Genomic DNA, 15129 nt, shown 5'->3' on the forward strand with positions numbered 1-15129 from the left:
ACAAGGTGGGAGGACCCCAGTGAGGTCCCTGGGCTGGGCTCTGAAGGTTCTGTGGCAAAGAAAATCCAAGGAACCCAACCAAGGGAGGGCTGGGGGTTATTTCCATTGCAAGATGTGTTTGGGTTCATTCTACAGAGCAGCACAGAGAGCCTGCTGAGAGCTGAGAGCATCGCCTGGATATGGGGACAAACCACAGCAGAAGGAGCAGTGTGGACATCACAGAGCAGGGGTTATTCCATAGGAATTCCACACAGGCATTTCTGCACAGGGGGGAAGGTGCCCAAGTGAAAAACTTCATGTCTGGGACACTTGGATGTCCAACACTGTCACCTTCCCACCCCTCCCTGGGCACTGCTCCTTGGGGCACAGGGACCCAGCACTGCCCTAGCAGGACATTCCACATGAAAACACAGCTGGAATCGTCTCTGGGCTCCAACCAGCTCCCTGGGAAATCAGGTCTTAGGGGCTACTTCTGTATCTCCCACCTCCTGCTGCCAGGAGAGGGGCACCACACTGTGATGTCACCGTGATGGAACACAGGCTGGAGAACTTCCCAGGCAGCTGGAACCACAGAACTTCATCAGGCTGGTTGGAGGCAGCCAAGCTGAGGAAAAAGAAGTTAAACTGGAGATGTCTTCACCAGAGACATCCTGTGCTCCCAGCCCAGAGGAGCCAGCCTGGTGGGTGGCTCGAGCTTCTCATCCAGGAGATGACACGGGACTGTCCTGGGATGCTCCCACAGGCAAAACTGCCCTTCAGGATTGGCAAGATGAACCCTGGGACCCCAAGGTGAAATTCTGTTCCTTGAAGATCTCTGTCAACACCAAACCTTCGGATGACTCCTTCCTGGAGAGGCTCTGGGAGATCCTCAGCAGCCAGAGCTTCGAGTCCATCTGGTGGGGCAACGACGGGAACTGCATCGTGATCGGAGAGAAGCTCTTCAGGAAGGAAGTGCTGGGGAGGAGGGGGCCAAGGAAGATCTTTGAGACAGAGTCCATGAGAGGCTTCCTTCTCCAACTCATGTTCCATGGATTCCGCAGGATGGAAGGGGACTCTCCCCTGCTGACCTCCATGGAGGAGCTGAGAGCAGTAGCAGCAGCTGGGTCTGAGCTGGGCAAGGTGGGTCAGCTCCTCCCCACACAAAGACATTTTGGGGGAGGTTCATGTTCAGATAAAATCAGCCTTGACAAGGCCAGAGGTGGGGACGGGAGCAAACAGTTCTGTCTCCACATCAGTGTTATTCCCAACATGTCCATTCCATGCTGCGGCGCCTGAAAACTTGTGGGGTTTGGGTTTCTCCAGGGTTTTTTTGGCCTTTGAAGACCCTACACTTCTCTGCTGCCAAATGCCCAAAACACAAGGGTGGGTGTGACCTAACAAAACTCTGTCCCAACACTTTACTCAGATGAAACGTGATGTTTAAAATGCCCCAGGGAATCCTTTAAACACCCTTTTGTCCTTGGGATCTCCCTCGGATCTCTTCCTCCCTCCTTGCAACGATGGCAACCAACTCCTCTCCTTTGCCTTTTGCAGCTCCTGTTCTACTCCAACCCCCATTTCACAAGGGATGACCCCTCCTGCCATCGGAGGGGCGTGGAGAGTGCTGGGGAAAGCCTGATCCCCCCAGCCGTGTCCCCGCCAGCCACCGGCAAGAAGGCAGAGCTCCCATGGAAAAGATGGTGGGATGCTCAGCTGGCAGCAGGGGCAGAGGAGGAAGAAGAGGATGATGACACTCAGACACCCACGAGCACCAGCCCTGAGCCAGGGGCAGACACCCCCACCCAGCTGGGCAGTGCCAGACCCTCCCCACCAAAACGGCCCCGCAGGCGCAGCCCCGCCGGCACCCAGGAGGCAGCTCCTGCTCCAGCCATGGCTTCACCGCCCAGGCTCACCCCTCCTGCCCCAAACAGGCCCCTGGCAGCACCCACACTCCTGTCTGGGCAGCCAAATCCGGGTGCCACGCGGGTGCCTGGGGCTGGGCTGGCTCCGCTCTGTGCTCCGGGGTTTGGGATGGACACTGTGGGGTCACCACCCAGCCACGCTCCAGCCCACAGCCACTGCCCCACCTGCTCCTGTGGGGGGAACAGTGGGGCCAGACCTCACCAGGGGCAGGACTGGGAAGAGCAGAGGCCATAGGGAGCTGTGGGGCCATAGGGGTAGAAATGCAGCAGGACAGGAGGAAGCAGGAACACGTTGTTGGTTGTTTTCGGTAATAAATCGTTTCATTTTGCTGTGGCCATCCTCTGCAGTGTCACAGTCACTGTCCCACACCCGGGCAGGGGGGCCTTCAGGGATGCCAAGGGTCTGGCTCCAGCTGGGATGGGCCAAAGGCTCCAGCACTCACAGTGCCCTTGACAAAATCCAGCAGATCTCAGGGCTCCTCCAGGAGCTGCAGCAGCACCGGGGTCACTCCAACCACAGCAACACCTCAGTGCTTTGGGGAGTCTGTGCCCCTTCCCCAGCTTGGGGGCAGGGGGGCTGAAAGGAGGTAACTTGGGCTTTTCCTGCCCATCCCACCTGGGATAACTACAGCAGTGCAGGAGGCAGCAGTGCAGCTCCCTCAGCTCCAAAAATATACATAAGGGGGAACTGCTGCTCTTTTGACACCCTGAGCTGATTGAGCCACTGTTTGGGCTCCCAAACTCACCCCAGCTAAGGTGAGATGCAGCCTCCCTCCAGCAGCACTTCCACACAAAGCTGCAGAGGCTTTGAGAGCTTTCAGTGGCCACCCACAAGTTAAAAAGCAAAGGAAAAAAGAAAATCCATGGATCTGGAGGTTTTTCCCCCCCCAAGTCTGTGGAGAAGAAGTGGGGCTGTGCTGGAGCACGACAGGGCTCCAGGAGCTGCGGGTCAGAGGAGGAGGATCTGCTTGGAGGACACAAAGGGCTTCATGGAGGCCTCCAGGGCTGCCCTGTAGTGCTGGAGCGGGACCTCGGTGCTGGCGGGCGCGGTGAGCTGTCCCCTCTGGATCAGCTGGCACAGGGTGTCCATCATCCCAGCCACGCTCTCCTGGTCTGCACGGGAAGGGAAGGAGGGAGCTGGTCACTGTGCTGTGCCAGCACCATCCTGGGAAACACCCCCTCAAAGCCATACAGGGGCCTGGGTGTGATGTGCCCCCAGCTCGGGCACGTGGGATGAGGGAAGAGGCCCTGGGGTGGTGACAGGGCACAGTCCCTGCCCGAGCCAGGTGTTTCAGTGCCCTGGGGATGAGCAGCACTCGTGACACGAGTGAGAGTGAGGAACACGGTGCCAGTGGGGTGGTTTGGGAGCCGCTCCCGTGCCCACCCTCAGCCCCCCACCCTGGCTCACCCTGCGCGTGGTCCTTCCGCCACTGGGTCATCCAGAACCCGCGGAGCCGCACGTCCCGGAAGATGAAGGCACTCTGTGGAGAGGGAACGTGCACCCAGTGACACCCCTGGGTCCTCTCACACACCCAGGGACACCCCTGGGTCCTCTCACACACCCAGGGACACCCCTGGGTCCTCTCACACACCCAGGGACACCCCTGGGTCCTCTCACACACCCAGGGACACCTGTGGGTCCCCACACACACCCAGTGACACCCCTGGGTCCTCTCACACACCCAGTGACAGCCCCGTGTCCCCTCACACACCCAGGGAGACCCCTGTGTTGCCTCCCATCCTGACAGCAGTGGGAGGTGGCAGTGAGGCCCCTCATCATTAGTGCTCCCATTTGTGACTCAGGGCACAGTGGGATGTGGAGATGGGACTCCAGTGTGGGGTCAGGGTGGGTTTGATCCTTGGCATCCGTGGGGCCGTTTCCCCACTGGGATTTCACAGCAGCCCAAACACACCCTGAATAAAGCCATGAGACCAGCAGTGGGATTCAAGGCAGTTTGGCCTTTCAGGAGCCCATCAGTTAAATAAAAAGAAGGCTGGAGGCTCTCAGTCTCGATCAGGGTGAGCTGAGCTCCCACAGCATCGAGTGGGAACCAAGGGAACAAGGGAACATCACAGTGGATGTGCCCCCAGGGAAATGAAGAGCATCTCCAGTACTCACCACAGGCACCATCACAGGCTGCTTTGCCATCCCCCCGTAGGTGACCATGGTCCCTTTGGGCCTGCAGCAGGAACAGACTGGGTTATGTGGCCCCCAAAGTGCAGCTCTGCCATCCCCACCTCCCCCTCTGCCATCCCCAACCCCACTGCTGCACCCCAGGGCTGTCCTCGCACCAAGGGCTCCCCCAGTTACCCCTCAGACCCCACTTTCCAGGCTCTCCTCTTGCTTCCACGCACCAACAGCTGAATTTGAAGCTCAGTGCACCAGTTGTACCCAGCCAGGACGTGGGGGACATTCATAACTGGACCTCAGCTGCTCCCAGCTACCGGCAGCGTGAGACACGCAGCGATGATGGGTTAACTTTACATCACTGTTGTCATGCAAAACCACTTTTCCACTCATCTTCCCTCTATGAAAGTTCTACAGACTCTGGAGCAGGACCCTCTGGTGCAGGTTTCTGTCCCCAGGCCAAACTTACTGCAGGTGCCGCAGCATCTCCGTGGTGCTTTTGCCTCCGACGCAGTTCAGGGCGAGCCGGGGCTTGGGGGTGCTCTGCAAGAGTTCAGGAAAAAAGATCCCAAATTTTAGGGCTCCTTTTTTAGGGTGGGACCGTGGTTCTTGAGGGAGCAACTGCCCTAACCTCAACAGTTACTTAGGGGCAGTTGAGAGTCGTGGAGTTAAAATCTATCACAGAATCAAGGAATGGTTTGGGTCTGAAGGGACTCTAAAGCCCCTCCAGTTCAATCCCCCTGCCGTGGGCAGGGACACCTTCCACTTGGTTGCTCCAAGCCCTGTCCAATCAGACCTAAAATCTATGAACCTGCCCTTGTGGAAGCAGCAAAATTCCTCAACTTCTGGGGCTAAATCCTGATCTAGAGGGAAATTTGTCCTTCCCACCATCCCTGCAGCTTTCCCTGCAGTGCTGAACACGGTGATGGCCCTGGACCATCTCTCTCCATTGGGATCAGCATTGAGGTACCTTAAATATCTCTTTCATCTCTGGCTTTCTCAGCATCTCCTCTGTGACAACGTGGTCTGCACCCAGGGCCATCAGCCTCTCCACCAGCTGTGGGAGATCAGGTCTGGGGGAGGGAAAAAGGAAGGGAAAAAAAGAGGACCTGATGAACCAGGAGGCAGAGTGTCACCTTCTCCTTCCTCCTGCTCATTCCTCTGTCACTTGGGGACAACAGGGCAGAGGTTGGAGGACACCTTGGAGGAGCAAAGAGGAGATGGGCAGAATGGGTGGAAGGGGCAGGATGACCAGCTCCAGCTTCGAAAACCTCCAGCCGAGGGTTAACTTTCTCCGCTCATCTTCCCTCTCCAGAAGTTCAAAGGACTCTGGAGCAGGACCCTCCAGCGCTGGTTTCTGTCCCCAAGCCTGTGCCCAAACCATCACCCAGCCCAACTTTTCCTGCCCAGGGGACCCACCTGTCCCTCACCACGTTGATGGTCTTGATGCCGGAGGCTCTGGCGATCTGGATGACAGCCTGGCCCACCCCGCTGTTGGCGGCGTTCTGGATGACAGAGTCACCTGGATGGGAACAAATCCCAATTTTCATCACAGAAGAGGCTGGAGAATCCCCCCAGAATTCCTTCTGCTTGGCAGAAGGCTTACCAGGTGCCAGGGTCTCAAAGTCAGTCAACATCCGTAGCGCTGTGCAGGGGTTGACACTCAGAGTGGCCGCGCAGAGCACGGGGATGTCACTGGGCACCTTCAGCAGCTTCTCCTCAGGGAACACCCCTCGTGTCCTCCACGTCCCTGGGTTCCAGCAGCAGAGCCACAGGAAGGTGGGAAAGGAAAGGAAAAGGAAAAGGAAAGGTCATGAGACCTTAATTCACACCGTTGGCTTAATGCCAGTCGTGGCAGCATCGCCACGCCGGGCACCTGCTAAACCCTGGAGAGGGAATTAGGGAATAATTTCCCACATGGGTACAGCCAAAACAGTGGATGGATCCCCAGATTTATCACCCAGCAAAGCCTATTCATTTCCCAGGGGGATAATGGGACTGGGGCTCCCCAGGCACAAGGAGTGTGCAGAGATAATGGAAATACTCTCCATCCTAGGGATGAGCCCATATATTCAAAGCCAATTTAGGCAGCTTTACTCCCTCTACACTTAAATCCAATTTAACCCTCTATCATCTATTTACAGGTTTTTTATGTTTAAAAATATCCCATTTGGCTCTTAACTTGATCTCTTTCCTTCTTCCATTAAGCAAAAAAAGCCTTTTAAGAAGAAACAGGCAAAGAACAAGCTGTTACACTAAACCAGAAACAACACATTTCAGGCCATTGGCATTTTGGAGGAGCATGGGAGGCATTTGTTGGGAAATGAATTCCCACACTTTCCCAGCAGAGCACTATTAAGGAGCAAACTGCAGTGAGGTGTCCCCACGACCTTGCCCAGGTGAGATGTTTTATCCCAGGCCTTTGGGGAAGCTCTCAGTGGATGGGACGAAAAGCGGCTGTTTCCAGGAAAACACAGGTTGCTGCAATGCTTTATAATGGCACAGAAGCCTCATAAAGGGTCTATGCTACAGAAGATTATTTCTAAATTTAAATTTAGTATAAGCAATGGCATTGCCACTGTTCCTATTCCAGGTGCTCCAGGTTTTTGCATTGTAAGGGGCTCCTGTGAATAGCAGCCCCTTCCCTGGAGCTGCCCTGGAGGATGAGCAGCATCACTTGCTGGGGCTGTGGAGCAGGAACTGAGCTTGTTTTATAAAAAAAAACCCTATTAAAATAAAATAGGTAGTGAAAATATAATTTAAATCAAGATATAAACAGGTAAGAGACAACTCCAGCAGTTATCTGACTGCCTGAAACAATCCAGCTCAATATAATTATGATTTAGCTCATACGGCACTAAATGGGTTCCAGCTGCTGCTCCCCTCACCCAAGAGTCCCCAAAAGGGCTTTTTTTCCCCTTTTTGAGTCCTGCCCCATTAGATGTGATGGCTGTAAGTGGAGGGACACGGGGCTCTCCTCACCCCCAGCATAGACAGTGCTTTGGAGGGCTGTGATTTTGCTGCAGGACCCCCAAAATCCCCCCACCAGCTCACACAGCAGCACGACCGTGGCTTGGCTCTCTGGGAAAGCTTGGGCAGCTCCCAGCAGGCTCCAGCATCCCAAAAATCCTTGGAGAAGATGCTTTGCAGGTGAGGGATGAGTGAGCAGTCGGGGGCACGCTCACCAAGGCCGGTGTCCGCCGGGATGACCCAGTCCCCGGGTTTCAGAGCCGACACCCGACTCCCAACCTCCAGCACCTCCCCGACTCCTTCGTTCCCTCCCACGGCCGGCAGAGGGGACAGGATGGCGTAGGTCCCTGTTGGGAAGCAGGAGGTGAGCTGGAGACCCCATCACACTCGATATTCCCATGCCATGAGCCACCTCCAAAACCTCTGAGACATCAGAGCTGGACTTTGGCACCCCAAACATTCCCATCCCAGGGGCCATTTCCAAACCCTCCAAGACATTGGAGTTGGATTTTGATATCCCAACATTCCCATCCCAAGGGCCATTTCCAAACCCTCCAAGACAGGAGCTGGACTTGGATACCCAAGACATCCCCATGCCAGGAGCCATTTCCAAACCCTCCAAGACATCCAGTGTTTGACACCCCAAACATTCCCATCCCAAGGGCCATCTCCAAACCTTCCAAGACACTGGAGTTGGACTTCGACACCCCAGACATTCCCATCCCAGGGGCCATTTCCAAACCCTCCAAGACACTGGAGTTGGACTTTGACACCCCAGACATTCCCATCCCAAGGGCCATCTCCAAACCTTCCAAGACAGGAGCTGCACTTTGCTGGTCTTTGTGGGTCCCTTCCAGCTCAGAATATTCTGTGATTCTGAGCACCCCACAAGACTCAATATGCAAAGTATTGATCCAACACATACCTTGGATCATGTTGATGTCGGCGGGATTGATGGGAGCCGCCAACATCTTGACGTGGACATCGGAGTCTCCCAGGTTGGGCACCTCCAGATCCTTCAGTCTGAACAGGGAGACACAAAGGAAAAGGGCATTAAGACCAGCCTGGTGATGTGTTTTGTGCTGTGGTTGAAGATGGAAGGTGATTATATCACCTCCACACATTTAAATTAGCAGCACTGCCTTCCCCATCCCATTAAAAAACTGGATTTATATCAGACAAACGGACAGATTTTTGGTGGAGGCTACTAAAAGCCAACCACCCAACACAACCCTGTGTCACCAGGCCAAGTGATGCTCACTAATTGTAACAAATTCAGCAGATTGTGTAAAAAACCACAGTTTCAACCAACGGGGGATTTTATGGCTTGTCCTGCCCAGTTTGAGCCTTACAGGAACTGGGATGTTTTCAGAAATCTGTGAGAAAAGGAGAAGTCAGGAAGCACGAGACTGGCCTTGCAGAAGAAATGGGGTGATGGCAGCAAATATCAGTGGTGAAAAGCACTGTTGCACAATTTTGGAAAAGCAAAAGTCCTTCCCCAAAAAATCAGGGGGTTCGGTATCTGGATGTACCCAGATAATGCACTGGCATTTCTGGGGGTGACCCGAGCTGGTGCAAGCAGGGCAGCAAGGCCTCAAGGTCTCCCCCTCTGAGAAAAAGGCCTAAAATCCACCAAAATGTGACTTTCTCCTTCCAAGGTTCTTTGGCTCATGATGACACCAAGCACCAGCTGCTGAACCCAAAAAACACTCATGACCAGCTTGGTCCCTAAACTGGGACCTCAAAGAGAATCCCCATGGATGGGATGCAACCCAGGATGAATTTGGGGTGCAGCACTACTGAGGGCTCGGACCTCTCCATCATACCCCAAATTAGGCAGGAATGGGGAAGGAGCGGCAGCAGGTCGGTGGGGGATGAGGGGACCCCCTCAGCATCTGCCTGTGAGACCATGGGGGCACCCCAGGGTCCCCCTGTGTGCTCAGGAGCCTCTGGGCACCCTTGGCACTGCCATGGGGGTTCCCCAGGGAGCTGCAACCCCTCCCCTGGGGTGAGTGACCCCCAACCCTGTGCACTGCACCCCCAAAGCAGCCCTCCAGCAACCCCAGACCTCACCTGCAACCCCACCCCACCCTGCACCCCTCTGCCAGCCCCCACCCCAGCCTTGGCCCTACACCCGCCCCCCCCTCAATACAATGGTCCCCAAATTCACCCCCACCCCACTCCTGCACTCACCCTGCAATGCACCCCAACAGGGCCCTTCCTTCACCTCCAGGGACGCCCCCATTCCTGTACCTCATCACGATCCACCCCAATACAGCTCCCCCTGCACCCTCACTGTCCCCCCGCTCCTGCACTGCACTACAATCCACCCCAATACATCCCCCCTGCACCCCCACCCCATTCCCGCACCCCATTACAGTGCACTCCAGTACAGCCCCCTCTGCACTTCAATACCCCCCACCCTATTCCTGCACCCCCCTGCAATGCACCCCAATACAGCCCCTACACCCCCGCTGTCCCCCCTATTCCTGCACCCCAATACAGCCCCCTACACCCCCAACGTGCCCCCTCTTACTGCACCACGCTCGGGGGCTCCCCGTGCCGCTCATAGACCAGCCCGCGGGGGGCGGACCCCGCCGAGGCCGATCGAGCCCGAACTGGGGGGGTCCGAACTGGGGGGGTCCGAACTGGGGGGCTCCGCGCCCCCCGCAGCACCCGCGCTGCCGCCCGCTGCATTCGGCTCGGCTCGGCTGGGCTCGGCTCCGTTCGGCCCCGCTCGGCTCCGCTCGGCTCCGTTCGGCCCCGCTCGGCTCTTCCCGGTGACACCGCCAGGGCAGTCCCGCCCCCCCGGGTCGGCCCCGCCCACTCCCGCCTTAAGGCGGCCCGGCCACCCCTGCGATGAGTGCGTGGGGGCTCAGCGGGGTCGTCCCGGCTGAGTGGTTGTTTCCCGGCTGGTTGGTTGTTTGTTTCCCGGCTGGTTGGTTGTTTGTTTCCCGGCTGGTTGGTTGTTTGTTTCCCGGCTGGTTGGTTGTTTCCCGGCTGGTTGGTTGTTTCCCGGCTTAGAACGCTTCCATCAGCGCTGCCTCCGAACAATCCTAAACATCCACTGGTCAGATGATGTGACCAACACATCTGTTCTAGAACAAGCAGCAGTCACAAGCATTGAGGCCATGTTGCTGAGAACACAGCTGTGCTGGGCAGGGCATGTCTCAAGGGTGAAGGACCAACCACCGCCTCCCTAAGATCTTGCTTTATGGGGAACTTGCCACCGGCTGCCACATGAGAGGAGCCCCAAAGAGAAGATACGAGGACTCCCTGAAACAACAGCTCAGCCTTGGCCATATTGATCACCATAACTGGTCTACTCTGGCCTCCAATCGGGAGGCCTGGAGACACCCCATCTATAACGCTGCTGATGCCTTTGAGAACGCAGCAGGATCACCCTGGAGGAGAAAGGACAACGCAGAAAGAATCGTGCCTTGCAGAATATACCACCTAAGGAGTCTTTCTGCTGTGCCTTTTGCAATCAGACATGTCTATCTCGTATTGGCCTCACAAGCCACCAGCGTGTTTGTAACAAATGTGGGTAGAGCCTTCCCAAATCTTCGTTCCCGAAGCCCGGCCATGATGATGATGATGTTTCCCAGCTGGTTGTCCCAACGCTCCTCCTAAAATCATTAACTGTGCCAATGTCAGCACAGCCAAGCTCCTTGTGCCAGCCCAGAAGCCTCGGTGGGTGGGCACAGGAGCATCCTGCTACATCTGTGTGATCGCAGGACCCTGGAATTATTTAGGTTGGAAAAGACCTCTGAGATCATCGTTTCGAGCTCTCTTGCCTGAGTGGCACCACAGTGACACTCGCTGTGATTTGCTGTGATTTTTATCCCTAAAAACCTGTTGATGGCAGAGATTTTTATCCCTTGGTTTAGGGGAGTTGTTGAGCCCAGCAGGTTAAGCCCGACCCCAGGAGTTAAGCCTGGAACCTCGTGTGGGCAGTGCTCAACTGCAGCTCTCCCAGCACTTCATCAACATCCCATCCCTGGAAGCTGGAGCAATCAAGGCCAGGTTGGAGCAACCTGGGCTAGTGGAAGGTGTCCCTGCCCGTGGCAGGGGGTGGAAGTGGATGAGCTTTCAGGCCTTTCCAAGCCAAACCATTCTGTGTTTTAGGGAGAAAAACCCCTTTTCTTCGATTTATTTCCAGCCACCCTATCTGGGACGAATGCACCCACCACAAGCAGGGAGAGCTCCAGGGAAATGTTCATCAGATGATTATTTAAAACAACAGATGCCTGACACAAGTGGAGAGGAAAAAAAAAAATCTCTGAGAGTAATTTAATTCAATGTTTTGTATAATTATCTTGAAGGAAAGGTCTCATTTATTCTTCCAATTAAAGCTGATGAGATTGGAGGGGGAAAAGGGAAGCGGAGCCTCCTGCCTTCCCCATCGACCTGTCACAGCAGAACAAACAGCAGGGCTTAAAAATGATTCCTCACGTGAGACTGGACTTCTCTGGGTGCTGGGAGCAGCCCGTATGTGAATCTGGGTTTGCTCAGCACAGTCTGTGGAATTAGCAGATTCCTTCCTTAACACCATCCCTCCCTATGCCAGCCCTGGAGCTCCACTAGTCCCCACGGCCCAGAGCATTCCAGGGGGTTGAGAACCCCTTGGTGGGACCAGGGGGGGTCCCTGGTGGGTTGGGAGCTTCAAAGGGAAGTGGTCACATCCTGCACCTCCCAGACTTTGGCACCTGCAGTTTGGGGGATCGATTCTGTCCCCACTCTGCAGCACTAAAAATAGACTTCTCCCACAGTTTAGTGGGATCCTGAGCACATCCATGTCCTCTCACCATCCGAGGACATGAGGCTGCCTGGGCAATTAAACTGCTGGACTGATTTGAGCTCTGATGGGCCAATGGTGATATGGGGATGATGGAAGACTTCCTGAGGTGCAGGTTGATAGAGAACTTCTGTCTTCTCTAAGCTGACTTCCAGCCCAAAGAGCTCAGCAGTGTGTGGCAAAGGGTTAATCACTAATTAAAGCAGCCAAATGAGAGGCCTCTCCATCCCCTTACAAACGTGTGCCCCCACAAACGGGGGCTGGCAGACAATTTATGATTATTTTGTTGATGTTTCTCCTGTAACAAGCACAATTTCCAGGTGATTAATGACTACTTCATATCCTGGAATTGCACTTTTTTGTAGGAGAGATGCATGAAAATCCCCTTTGCAGTTGAGGGTTTGGGAGTGGGTGGGGAGAGGGGGAAGAGGAGATGGTTCCTCAGCACTTGGATCTGGCCAGGGGAAGGAGTGATGCTCTGTGCTCCTCCTGCTATTGTTAATGAGCTATAATTTATCATATTATGATTTATGCAGCCACTGATTAATTGGAGTTGCTCATACTCAGTCATGGCCTGAAAGCAGAAGTGCTGCCAATAAGTTTGTGCAGAGCAGGGTGGGAACAAGCACCTGGGTGACACCAGGGTGACACTTGCTGTGATTTTATCCCTGAAACCTGTTGAGGGCAGAGATTTTAACCCCTGGTTTAGGGGGGATAACCCCAGCAGGTTGAGCCCCACCCCAGGAGCACAGTGCTCTCCCAGCACTCAATCAAGTTAATGTGGAATTATTAATTAACTGCTTATAAAATTGACACACTTTTTAATTAAAGGGAATAATAATCTATTGCCTTTTAGGTGGAGAAATTGAAAGTGTGCCTGCTTAGCTTAGGAATAATTAGGGAAGCTGAGTCTGGAGAGATCACTGGGAAGGGGTTTTTTGGGGGGGATTTTGGTGTTACATCTCAGTGGCTGTCCCACGACAGCCAGAGGTGGTCCAAGCCCTGCTGGATCTTCTGGACATTGGGTCAGGATACTGGGCTGGGATCCCAGGGCTGGGATGCACCAACAGGTAAAACAATCTGCAAAATAATTCCCTTTTCCCGGCAGAGAAAGGGGTGCTCAGGATCACCCTGTGGAGGGGCTGCACCCACCCCTTCTCCCTTTTCTTCCTGGTCACTGCAGCCACCATCCTCCTCCTTCTGTGAACAGTGGAGAGTCTTGGGGCCGGGTCCATCCCCACCTCCTGGTTTTTACAAGGCTTAGGGCTGTTATTTTCCCATTTGGAGCCCCGCTCTCCCCAGACCCAGCCCTGCTGGCAGAGCCCCCTGGCTCTGACGTAGATCCCCTTTTATTAGACATGCCTGAACCTTTGAGTGAAAAACACATTGTCCTTAAAGACCTGCTTTACATAATCCTTGGCTTATCCCTGAATCCCTCGTTTAACACCTCTGATGGGGGCTGGACAATCCCATAAACTCTTGAATCCTTCACCTTAAAGCTTGTGCTCGATGCTCCCTGCTCTGTGTGGTGGCGAAGGCAGTGGGATGGGATGTCCAAGGAGATTTTATTTCATTTTCTAAGCACACTGACAGCTGTTTCTGGCCTCTCTGTGTTGTTTTTGGTTGTTTTTTTTTTTTTTAATCCTCCTTTAAATTGTTTCATTGTCAGATAATTAAAAAAAAAAATGTATGGAAAGAAACAGGACGCTCGGCGGCGAATGGAGAATTGATGAGTTCTGATCCTCTGCCAAGGAGATGAACGAGGAGGATTCAGCTCCAGCCGTAAATAAGGAAGGAGAGGGAGATGCTGAGAGGATCCAGCTGTGCTGGGACATTGTCCTTGCTTGCTCCTTGCTTTTCCCATCGCTGCTTTTTCCTTTGCCTCCAGTGCTCGGGTTGTGCGGTGGAGTTTGTCCATCTCTGGATTCTCAGGGGATTTAATGCAAAAATCATCCTGTTCAGGCATCTTTCCAGCTTGGGACAGTGCAGGAGCTGGGCCTGGGGTCATTGTTTGGGGGTTGATGCAGAACTGAGGTGTGTATCCAAAGGGAATCATCCAAGTGTGTGTGGGGGGGAGCACAGGTGGAGGGGGGAGATGCTGCTTTTGGGGAGATGCTGCTTTTGAGCCCCATGTTGCCCTGATGACACCCAAAAGTGTCATCATCCCATCACCCCTGTGTGACTTTGCAGGGACATCTCTTGAAACAGCTTGAAAAGTTGCCCAGGTGAAGAAAAGCACCAACTCACTGTCTTTTCTCCTTTTTAAACCGTGTTTTAACTTTTCTTTTTTTTCCTCCTGTTGGCTGCAGACCCGAAATGCTCCTACTGGAAACTGTGTGAGCCTGAACCATCTTAATTTGGGAAGAGAACTGATGGATCAGAGGGTTCTGCTGGTTCCAAAGCCAGTTGGTTTTGTTTGTTCCCGTTAAATGCCCGATGAGCCCTTTTTGTCTCCAACTGCCGAGCGCATCCTTTCTCCAGAGGGGTTTGGAAAACCACCAAACCAGAGCTACTGATGCTCAGAGGAGGCCAAACAAGAGGGAGGAGAGCTGACACTTGGATGATTTTCCTCCCCCCTCAAAAAACAAAACCCCTTCTCTGAGGCAATACCAAAGGACGTGGCACAGAGAGTTTTGGTGGAAATTTGCTTGGGTTTAATGCCTTTATTCTGGGTTTTTGTTTTGGTTTTTTTGTTTGTTTGTTTGTGGTTTTTTGTTTTGGTTTGGTTTTTGGTTCGGTGGGTTTCTTTGTTTGTTTGTTTTTAAATTACATTAGTTTTATTTCAAAGTTTAGGGACAGGGGAAATCCACTCAGTTGGAATGGCTGCTGGGCTGAATAAGTGCTGAGTGGCTGGATGGACAGACATTCCATGGTACTCTGGAATATTTTTTGGGTGAAAAAGCTGTTTGTAAAAATTCCAGGAGCAAATATGGCTCTCCCAGACACTTCCAGATGTGGGGTAGGGACTAAAACAGAATCCTGTGTCCCCAGTAATGTGATTTTTAACTGTTTTATGTGAAAAAGCTGTCAGATGCCAGGTTAGGAACCACAAGGAAGTGCAGAACTACTCCTCTATTTCAACCCCACCATCATGGAGGTCTTTCCAGGAGTTAAAAAAGAGACAAAAATGACCCAAAGTGAGATAAATAGGCCCCAAAAAAGGGTGGCTGGAGGAAACATTTGGGCTAAACCTACCGGAGTGGCAGCAAAGCAGCTGGTGGGTGCAGTGGGTGCAACCCCAGGTGGGCCTGGAGGTGACACCAATGGTACCAGTGTCCCCACATCTGTCACACTCCATGGAGGACTGAAATGGGACATTTCAGTGGGGTGGC

General features: G+C 53.8%; 2 protein-coding genes across 2 annotated transcripts; one reads left to right on the forward strand and one right to left on the reverse strand.

Annotated features, from left to right (window-relative positions):
- The first annotated feature begins 630 nt into the window (after window positions 1–630).
- Window positions 631–2235, forward strand: LOC135402215 (heat shock transcription factor, X-linked-like). Its single transcript, XM_064635153.1, has 2 exons — window positions 631–1119; window positions 1534–2235. The coding sequence occupies exons 1-2, from the start codon at window positions 631–633 to the stop codon at window positions 2134–2136; spliced, it is 1092 nt and encodes a 363-aa protein (XP_064491223.1). The 3' UTR covers window positions 2137–2235.
- MECR (mitochondrial trans-2-enoyl-CoA reductase) lies at window positions 2184–9796 on the reverse strand. The gene is made up of 10 exons (XM_064635152.1): window positions 9536–9796; window positions 7925–8022; window positions 7215–7346; window positions 5636–5779; window positions 5449–5551; window positions 5000–5102; window positions 4499–4572; window positions 4021–4081; window positions 3310–3382; window positions 2184–3014 (listed from the first exon to the last, which is right to left on the reverse strand). The coding sequence occupies exons 1-10, from the start codon at window positions 9694–9696 to the stop codon at window positions 2851–2853; spliced, it is 1113 nt and encodes a 370-aa protein (XP_064491222.1). The 5' UTR covers window positions 9697–9796; the 3' UTR covers window positions 2184–2850.
- Between the last annotated feature and the right edge of the window lie 5333 nt (window positions 9797–15129).

This window comes from Pseudopipra pipra, chromosome 24 (genome assembly GCF_036250125.1).
Source record: "Pseudopipra pipra isolate bDixPip1 chromosome 24, bDixPip1.hap1, whole genome shotgun sequence".
NCBI classification, from domain to species: domain Eukaryota; kingdom Metazoa; phylum Chordata; class Aves; order Passeriformes; family Pipridae; genus Pseudopipra; species Pseudopipra pipra.